This window comes from Mizuhopecten yessoensis, unplaced genomic scaffold, assembly GCF_002113885.1.
Source record: "Mizuhopecten yessoensis strain PY_sf001 unplaced genomic scaffold, ASM211388v2 scaffold10771, whole genome shotgun sequence".
Classification (NCBI taxonomy): Eukaryota; Metazoa; Mollusca; class Bivalvia; order Pectinida; family Pectinidae; genus Mizuhopecten; species Mizuhopecten yessoensis.
In genome coordinates, this window is record NW_018408713.1 from 969,193 (window position 1) to 979,884 (window position 10,692).

Below are 10,692 nucleotides of genomic sequence, written 5' to 3' on the forward strand. Positions count from 1 at the left end.
GGGGGGGGGGGGGGGGGGGGGCATATGATACTTTGAAAATAACATATTGATAACTTGATTGGAATTATAACCCTGAGTTGACTGTTTGAAACTTTGAAAAGTTTGAGCCAGCTCTACCCCCAAGGGCACCCAAAGGAGTCAGTGTGCTAAAATTTCTTCATTTTCCTTGTTTAGAATCAGAGGTGCTAGTTTCAAATACTTTTCAGTCTTAAATCTGTATGCTATATCATATTGAATAAGGTTGTTTTATAGTTTTTTGTCACTTTGAATAATACTTCTGTTCATGTTTTAAAAACAAAAATCAACTCTCTGTATAAATATATCAGAACTCGGGTGACCGTTATGGCCAATGGGCCTCTTGTTTTTCAAGCTATCAGGCTAAGAAAATTTAGTTGTATTCTTAAAATGTATATGAATTTAAAATGACAAGTTTCAGGTGAAATGTTACCTTTGCTTACTGTCAACAAGCCAAATCATAACTTTGGAAGTCAACAGCGATTCCTTTACTTACATCTGGACATGAAATGTGATTTGCAGAAAGTATTTAACAAGACAGCGTTGTATATCAAAATAGAGTTTAATCTACAATGTCATGATGTGATTGTCATCACTGATCAACAAAACCACTATTTCTCCAACTCTTAACAACATGGCAGTTGGTGGCCTTTCCATATTAAGAACCAAGATACACTTTTTTCTGACCTATAAATTCAGAAAAGACAAAACAAACCAGATAATTTTTCCTAATTTAAGATTAACATACAACTGTACATGTATACTTACATATGAGAGTAATTTCTATGAAATTCTAATCTACATGAGACTTATCGGTCACATTCACTGTGACATATTTTGTGGTGTCTAACATATACTTTTAGTGTCCTTTTTCTATCCTCAGAAACTAGATTGGGAGGTTGAACTGACCATTGTCATCGGCAAGGAGGCCAAGCGTGTTCCGGTGAGTCATCTATCCAAACAGGGTCAAGGTCATAATAGCTGGTTCAAGGTTACAACAATTAAACAGTCAAGTTCACATCAAGAGTCAAATTATAGAACAAATATTTAATCCATTAATATCACTCACTGCAAACAATATGTTTTAGCCTGATTATGGACTCATCCAGATCAATGCATGGTAGAGTTTACTAAAGTTGCTGAGGGATGAAAGGGTTCATGCTAATTTCAGGTTTCTTATAAGAATGAATATTTTTCAAGCTTTTTTTTCGGAAACATACATGTAGGGGATTTCAATTTTGAATATCAATTATATACATATTTGGGTTGAGAAAACAGAAATATAAAAGATGTCCCATTTAGTTACCAAAAGTGGTGATCCGGCTAGACTATTTCCTTTTTTTGTTAGTTTGACTCATAAATTTTCTATTGTACATTTAACTCATATATCCCTGAGGATATTCAAACCATTGATTTAGATTTATTCACTGAAAACAAAAATCGAAGACAGAATTTCACCTTAATTGGAAAATGGGAAAAACAAAGAACCAAACGTGATGGGAGAAAATCTGGAGATGAAATAGATTAAATTGTTAAAACTTAATAGTTAATTCTCACACGAATTTTGCTGAATTTGTGATTTATAGGAGTCTGAAGGTATGAACTACATATACGGCTACACAGTTGCTCACGATGTCAGCGCTCGGGACTGGCAGATAGAGGCTGGACGCAACGGTGGACAGTGGGTCATCGGGAAGGCCATGGACGATTTCTGTCCCCTTGGGCCTGTCATTGTCACCAGGAATGAAATTAACGGTAATTGATTTTTTTTACCAAATATGAGAGAAGAGAATGGAGAGTAGTGGTGCTGATGGAAAACTCCCATTTACGTTGTAAACTCTTTCACCCCTAAGTAACTAAACTAAACCCTACCATGCACTGATCTAGATGAGTCCATTATAGTCTACAGCGGTGAAAGGGTTGTATCAAGATATCAAAAAGATCAATAAAGACATCAAGATATGATGGGTTTTATTTTCCCTTTTTAAACTATCAACTGATGGTGGGCTAAAGAAACAAACTTCAAGAGGAGGTGGAAATCCTGCCAGCAATTTTAGCTAACTTTGCACACCCACTGACCCAGACCGTTGATCCATTCCTGAACGTGACAGACCCAGGAACAGACCTTCATGTAGTGTAGTAATTATAATGATATTGACACTAAACACAAATATTTACTCAACTAATAACAATACTAATGATATGTAGACTTTAGATATAAACAACCTATACTAGGTACACAGTACCGAGGAATATGTGATCAGGGAGATATATTGGAAATATATTATGGTATGGGGTTGTCCGTCCGGCGTAAACTTTTGTTTGTCCGGCAATCTTCTCCTACATTTTTCGACTGATCTCTTTGAAACTTTTTATACATTATAATCATGATATGAAGTTGTGTCTCCCTTAAAAGAATTTCGATTCGACAATTTTTCCAAAAGTTATTGCCCATTGTTCAAACCAATATTTGATTTTTTGTACGGAGATCTTAGCTCACCTGGTCCGAAGGACCAAGGTGAGCTTATGCCATACCGCAGCGTCCGTCGTCCGTCAACTTTACACTACTAGTCATGAACCACTGAGCAGATTTTAACAAAATTTGGTGTGGAGCATCCTTGGGTGAAGAAGAACAGGGGCCATGAGGGGCGGGGCCAAATAGGGGAAATACATGATGTGTATAGCAAATTTTTCTTTAAAATCCTTCTTCTTCTGTAGAAATGAAAGGATTTGTTCCATATTTGGTCAGAAGCATTCTTGGGGGAAGGGGGACAAAGTTTGTATAAATGGTGGGTCTAGCCCCCCTGGGGGCTGAGGGGCGGAGCCCAATAGGGGAAATATAGCAAATTCTTTAAAATCCTTCTTCTGTAGGAATGGAAGGATTTGGTCCATATTTGGTGTGGAGCATCCTTGTGTAGTGGGGAACAAATTTTGTATAAACCATGGGTCTGGCTCACCAGGGGCCTGAGGGGCGGGGCCCAATAGGGGAAACATAGCAAATTATTCTTTAAAATCTTTCTTCTTCTGTAGGAATGAAAGGATTTGGTCCATATTGGGTCAGAAGCATCCTTGGGGGAAGGGGAACAAAGTTTGTATAAACCGTGGATCTAGCCCCGCAGGTGCCTGAGGGGCGGTGCCCAATAGAGGAAATATAGCAAATTCTTTAAAATCCTTCTTCTTCTGTAGGAATAGAAAAATTGTTCCATATTTGGTCTGAAGCATTCTTGGGTGAAGGGGAACCAATTTTGTATACACCGTGGATCTGGCGCCCCAGGTGCCTGAGCGGTGGGGCCCAATAGGGGAAACATAGCAAATTATTCTTTAAAATGCTTCTTCTTCTGTAGGAATGAAAGGATTTGGTCCATATTTGGTGTGGAGTATCCTTGGGTAGTGGGGAACCAATTTTGTATAAACCGTGGGTCTGGCCCCCTAGGGGCCTCAGGGGCGGGGCCAAATAGGGGAAACATAGCAAATTATTCTTTAAAATCCTTCTCCTTCTGTAGGAATGAAAGGATTTGGTTCATATTTGGTGTGTAGCATCCTTGGGTAAAGGGGAACCTATGTTGTATAAACGGTGGGTCTGGCCTTTCTGGGGGCTGAGGGGCGGGGCCCAATAGGGGAAATATAGCAAATTCTTCAAAATCCTTCTTCTTCTGTAGGAATGACAGGATTTTGTCCAAATTTGGTATTAAGCAGCCTTGGGTAAAGGGGAAACAATTTTGTATAAACGGTGTGTCTGACCCCCCCGTGGAGGCAGAGAGGCGGGGCCCAATAGGGAAAATGGAGGTAAAACCTTTAAAATCCTTCTTCTACCATAGAGATTAAGGGATTTTATCCTAATTTAGTCTGGAGCATCAATGGGCCAAGTGGAATCAATTTTGTATAAGCAGTGGGTGTGGTCTCCCAGGGGGCAGAAGTGCGGGGCCCAATTGGATAAATAGAGGTAAAACCTTTAAAATCCTTTTTTGACCATTGGGATTATGGGATTTTATCCTTATTTAGTCTGGAGCATCCTTGCATCTAGGGGACTCTATTTTGTATAATTTGTTGGTATGACCCCCGTCCTAGGTTGCATAGGGGTGGGGGTCTGTTTGAAGTTTGTTCTCGCTATATCTCAAGTACTGGATGGATTTTTCTGAAATTTCATATGTATTTACAGCATTAACTTCATACCAATTATTTTAAACATATTCAGGTGACCGATACAGGCCCTGTGGGCCTCTTGTTTATAGCATGTCAGCTAACCACTCTTAAAATGATGCAGATCTTATTTCAATATATAACACTATGGCATTTGACGGGTGTATATTGTTCCGCCCGGCGGTACTCTTGTGAGAAGCATTTAAGTATATTGTATGGATGTATAAAATGAGATAAAGAGTTAGTCTGTAGTTTGTGATGCAACGTTTTACTATCAGAACTGTACATGTATGACCAGTATAGCCGTCCCATTGTCTATTTTCTATGATATAGCCGTTAAGAGAGATCAATATATCAGTTTTACACTCAGTATCAAAGACTGACATAATATCCTCTAGCCAGACAATGGGGCTATGGTTCGACCCCTACATGTAAACTTTGTAAAAATATCACGATAAAAGCAGGTTTTATTGTTACTCTAATAAACAATAGTCAGTATGAAAGTCAACAGGACTAATATTAGCTTGGTCCAACTATCATCAATGTTGTTCATGAACACCACAGGATTGTTGTAGAGATCAGAACCTAGTTAAGTTTCCCGTATTATATAGATATTAGTCATGATATGTTTTTATATGTTGAGTTATGATGTTGGTGTCTGTTAATTACAGATCCTCACAACCTGGCCCTGCAGTGTTTGGTCAACGGTGTGGTGAAACAGGATAGCAATACAAACCAGCTCGTCCACAAATCTGCCGCAATCGTGTCTTTTATTACTAGGTAAGATGTGCTAAGAGGCCAATTTCTAGTCGCTTTTGAAACTTCAATAAATAGTGAAAAACGTATTATACAACTAAATATGATTCTGTACGTAGTTCTCATATATTCAGGGACCTGTCTGTTAATGCGGAACAACCAGTACATCCATTTTTAAACATAACATTTTCGGGTATAAATCCCGCCGGACCTGCAAAAGTTTAAGCAGGCCTTGACGGGCTTTGTCAAGACTTGCCTGAAAACAGCATCAGATCACTGGGTCCGACCTTATTTCATAAATGAACAACTCTGGTCCAACTGGTGCAACCGTTTGGATCACAATAAACGAAAACAGCCCTGGTTTCTCCATATGCCCTGTTGCAGGGTCTAGAGTCACATTACCTTGGTAGATTTTAAGCCAGAACAACAAAAAGCACATGGGAAACTTTAAGAATCTTGTGATTGAGTGTTTTTCAGGCAGACGACTGTCCTGACTGGGCAGTCTTCTTGTCAGACCAATGACTGTCTCTTAGGTCCATACACCAAAGGTCAAAGGTCAAATAGTTGTAATACATTACTAGGAAAACAGCTTCTGAATATCTCGAATTTATTCATGAAACCTAACAGGAGGATGTACATGTATATAACTGCTAGATATATACTTATTGTTCATGATCTATATCTCAGTCAGTTAGCTTTCACGTTTCTATCAACTTGGAACAGGTTCATGACCTTGAAACCCGGTGACCTGATCTTGACTGGAACGCCCCCTGGTGTCGGAGTATTTAGGAAACCACCAGAGTTTCTTAAGGTAATCTTTTACTGTAAGGTTGATTACTTTCCATGCCTTATAATATACAATAGTTTTCTGAATAGATTAGATCTGTTTAAGGTGAATATGTTTTTGTTATAATAGCTCTCCACAGCTAACATATGTGTTCATAAATGAGTTAAGTATATTTGTTTTATTTCTTTTAATCCGTTAATTATTGTTTTTCAGAAAGGCGATGTTGTTGAGTGCAAAATTGAGGGGATTGGAAGTGTCATCAACAAGGTTATTTAGCTCGACAAGTAACTATGTAACAAAATCATTAACTCTCTCTCTACTTGTCAAGATCAGAAAAATTCCTTGTTATTACAAATTTGTATGTGTTTAATGTGATACTCTAAAAAAAAAATCTGAAGCAAGTTGTTGAATTAATTGAACTGCACTTTTCACGCAAATATATTTACTGCTGTATTTTCACTCTTTACTTCTAGTCAACATGAATGACTTACCCTTATTGAAAATAACCAGTTCAGCATGGAGTGTTGGATCACGGACTAATTCCTGGGTTGGATCACGGTCTAATTCCGTGGTTGGATCACGGACTAATTCCGTGGTTGGATCACGGACTAATTATGTGGTTGGATCACGGACTAATTCTGTGGTTGGATCACGGACTAATTCCGTGGTTGGATCACAGACTAATTCTGTGGTTGGATCACGGACTAATTCTGTGGTTAAATCACGGACTAATTCTGTGGTTGGATCATGGACTAATTCCGTGGTTGGATTACAGATTAATTCCGTGGTTGGATCACAGACCAATTCTGTGGTTGGATCACGGACTAATTCTGTGGTTAGATCACGGACTAACTCTGTGGTTGGATCACGGAGTAATTCCGTGGTTGGATCACGGACTAATTCCGCGGTTGGATCACAGACTAATTCCGTGGATGGATCACGGACTAATTCTGTGGTTAGATCACGGACTAACTCTGTGGTTGGATCACGGAGTAATTCTGTGGTTGGATCATGGACTAATTCCGTGGTTGGATCACGGACCAATTCTGTGGTTGGATCACGGACGAATTCTGTGGTTAAATCACGGACTAATTCTGTGGGTGGATCATGGACTAATTCCGTGGTTGGATCACGGACTAATTCTGTGGTTGGATCATGGACTAATTCTGTGGTTGGATCACGGATTAATTCCGGGGTTGGATCAATTCAGCATTTTATTGCCTAGAGCAACCTGTCCATTAAGATTGGTACAATTGTGTATTCGGTTCCTTATAAAAGCAAACAAGGAGGCAAGTTGGTGAATTCTTGTTAAGTGTATTTGACTTCCATTGTATGGAGAGAGCAGCTGTCACATTACTCACGTAGACTAGTAATGATATATTTATATACACCTAATTGAATGAAATTTGATAATCAATTCATACTCAAGATGCCATATTTTTTTGTAATATCCAAGAATTTAAACTAATATAATTTTGTGTTGATCATGTATTATGTAATACATTTGTAACTCATCAAAAGATGGTCAATGATTAAGTTTCTTTTTCTTTACTTTTTCGTCATTATTTTTGTATCTGATTTAGTATCATTATGTGAAGTGTGTATGATTTTGAAGTATGGAATGTAATAAGGGAAAATTAAATACTGCATTTATTAAGAAAGAAAGATTGGTATTAATCATTGTGGATTAATGTGCATTTGGTTTACAAAGGATAGTCTGGTATTAGCCGTATTTCTGTATGATGATGTACTCGATCTCTAGGTACATTATTGAAATGGTTGTTAAGTGTTAATGAGGAGACAAAGAGACAAACAGATTAATTGTGTTCAAGCCTTACATACCCGGTATACATGTACAGTTATTATAGCTTTGTATGTCAACTTGTCATATCAATGTTTATGAATATTTCTGCAATAAAAAAACTGTTCAAATATAGACTTAATGTCTATATAGATATATACCTGATATTGTTTTGTTTCTCCTCCCCAAAAGAGTTCCTTTAAGAGAAACGGATTCCAGTTTTAGGTGTTTAGATCAAGTTTTGGCATTTTTACCGAAAGTTGATATAAACCCCTAAACCCCTAAAACTTGTAGACTTACTGTGAACACCTTAGTTTAGGTCCAAATGTATAGCTGTAACTTGCTGGTTATTAAATTTGAGGAAGATAACTCTGATGCCACACATCGTTAAATTATGTATCTTCAAAAGCAAACGTGTGTAATTTAGATTTCACTTAACTAACTTGTCAACTAAGTTGACCATGTATTGAGGATAATTCCTAATCCTGTGTAAAAATTTGCTTGTAAAGTCGAGGTGGACATCGTGTAGGGTGATACCATGGCTAAGTAACTGACCATGTTCTCAATGAACAGGATGAATGAGGATACGGTACAGAATTTGATATTGCACAAATTGTGCCAAAAATCAACCAGAATACTTAAATGTCAGGAAAATACGTAATTCAATCTCAAAATCGGTAAAACTATGGCAAAATGTCAACAAAGGAAAGATTTACATGCAGACTCTTGAAACTCGCCACTGAGATTTAGGTCAAATTGAAATTATCAAAAACACCAAACTTGACATCACAACAAGAAATCACATATTTTCCAATGAAATACTGGTAGCTACCATAAAACTTGTTCATAGTTTTTGTCAGTAGTCATCATCTATCACGAAAATCATTATATACGAGGGAAGGAAGCGCTTGACCACTGAATCAACTGTAACCTGCTAACACCTTCGGTTGGGAAAGTAGGGGTGTTACTCTCATGAAAAAGAAAGTTCACGATCGAAAAAATCAAAATCCCACAGCATAGTATAGTAAGCCATCAGTGTTGATCATGTGCGTAACGATCGAGGACTGTGGCTGAAGTGCAGGTAGTATTTGTAGGTTGCCTATGTCAGTCATGTTGAAGTTAAAATGAACCATATCTTTACTGATGTTTGGATTTTAAGTTGTATAAGAATATTATCGAAATGAAAAATCAATACTTATCCAATCGAGGTAACACTATGCCAGTTTATTTTATCTTCTATATACAAGTCTGAGAATACTTTGAGTCGAAAAACAGCTTTTGAAGAAGAATACTTCTATACAATTACATGTATATCTGGAGCACTGTTAGGTTCAACTTGATGTTCTTGAACCTGAAGTCCTACAGGCGGTGACATGGACATCTTCCATTAATCTTTAACTATATGTATATCTTGATGGAAGGAATTTCTTTCCGGAAGTATAATTAAGTTTTGAAAAAGTTTCACTGGAAAATTACCACTGCCATCTTCATTTATGATTTCATCTTTTATCACCGAGAACGCCAAATAACAAGTGAAATTCTCGTGGTAAATTCTGAGTGTTACAAATTGGACTTATCTAAGGTTTTTGTGTCGTTTTATACTTATCATCGGTATGATTGATTTTTTTCTAACTGATTAAAACAAACACATACTACAAGCTAACGGCTAGGTTGACAGGTGTACACGTTATGTAGGGATGGTTACCTAACATGAAGCCATTGAAGTTAAATGGTACAGTATATGCGTATATTCCGCTTTACGGCGACTGGTCTGAATTATTAAAGCATGGGATCACTGTCAATTTATTATCCCAATTCCGTAGTTTTAATGTAAATTTAAAATGGAAAATGTATGTATGTACAAGCTGTCTGTGTTTAATTGAGAATTGATCGAGTTTGCCAGGATGATTTCAATGAGAACATCTCAAAGTGTGTATTATCTGTGAAGTGTTTTATCAACACAGAAGCACGATGTTCACATTGATGTTTACTATAATCACATGTACTCTGTTATATGTGGCAAATTTTATCATAAATAGGGACAGATTTTTTAATCAATAAACATGTCTCTGCTAATAATCCTTCGATTTGTAACCATTCTGATTCATGCCTTTGTAAAATAACAAGGCAATGCTTATATTGACTCAGACTATCGATTCTTCCATAAAATATCAAATTAGAAATTAGAGTCGAGCCAATGAATAAAAACATACTGTATCCATTAGTAGGTTATCAAGCTTTACTGTTATCCATTAGTAGGTTATCGAGCTTTACTGTTATCCATTAGTAGGTTATCAAGCTTTGCTGTTATCCATTAGTAGGTAATCGAGCTTTACTGTTATCCATTAGTAGGTTATCAAGCTTTACTGTTATCCATTAGTAGGTTATAAAGCTTAACTGTTATCCATTAGTAGGTTATCAAGCTTAACTGCTATTGATTAGTAGGTTATCAAGCTTTACTGATATCCATTAGTAGGTTATCAAGCTTTACAGTTATTCATTAGTAGGTTATGAAGCTTTACTGTTATCCATTAGTGGGTTATCAAGCTTTACTGTTATCCATTAGTAGGTTATCAAGCTTTACAGTTATCCATTAGTAGGTTATGAAGCTTTACTGTTATCCATTAGTAGGTTATCAAGCTTTACTGTTATTCATAAGTAGGTTATTAAGCTTTACTGTTATTCATTAGTAGGTTATCAAGCTTTACTGTTATCCATTAGTAGGTTATCAAGCTTTACTGTTATCCATTAGTAGGTTATCAAGCTTTACTGTTATCCATTAGTAGGTTATCAAGCTTTACTGTTATCCATTAGTAGGTTATCAAGCTTTACTGTTATCCATTAGTAGGTTATCAAGCTTTACTGTTATCCATTAGTAGGTTATCAAGCTTTACTGTTATCCATTAGTAGGTTATCAAGCTTTACTGTTATCCATTAGTAGGTTATCAAGCTTAACTGTTATCCATTAGTAGGTTATCAAGCTTTACTGCTATTGATTAGTAGGTTATCAAGCTTTACTGTTATCCATTAGTATGTTATCAAGCTTTACTGTTATCCATTAGTAGGTTATCAAGTATTACTGCTATGATTAGTAGGTTATCAAGCTTTACTGCTATGATTAGTAGGTTATCAAGCTTTACTGTTATCCATTAGTAGGTTATCAAGCTTTACTGTTATCCATTAGTAGGTTATC

The 10,692-nt window shown here is 36.8% G+C and overlaps 1 protein-coding gene across 1 annotated transcript in view; it reads left to right on the forward strand.

Moving 5' to 3' along the window:
- Positions 1-7,657, forward strand: part of LOC110462337 (fumarylacetoacetate hydrolase domain-containing protein 2-like) — a 9,894-nt gene extending 2,237 nt beyond the window's left edge. Inside the window, exons 3-7 of the mRNA XM_021516273.1 lie at positions 899-958; positions 1,602-1,770; positions 4,827-4,935; positions 5,635-5,722; positions 5,912-7,657. Coding sequence (XP_021371948.1) covers positions 899-958; positions 1,602-1,770; positions 4,827-4,935; positions 5,635-5,722; positions 5,912-5,974 — 489 coding nt within the window. The 3' untranslated portion in view covers positions 5,975-7,657. The remainder of the gene's footprint in view (positions 1-898; positions 959-1,601; positions 1,771-4,826; positions 4,936-5,634; positions 5,723-5,911) is intronic.
- Positions 7,658-10,692: the final 3,035 nt, after the last annotated feature.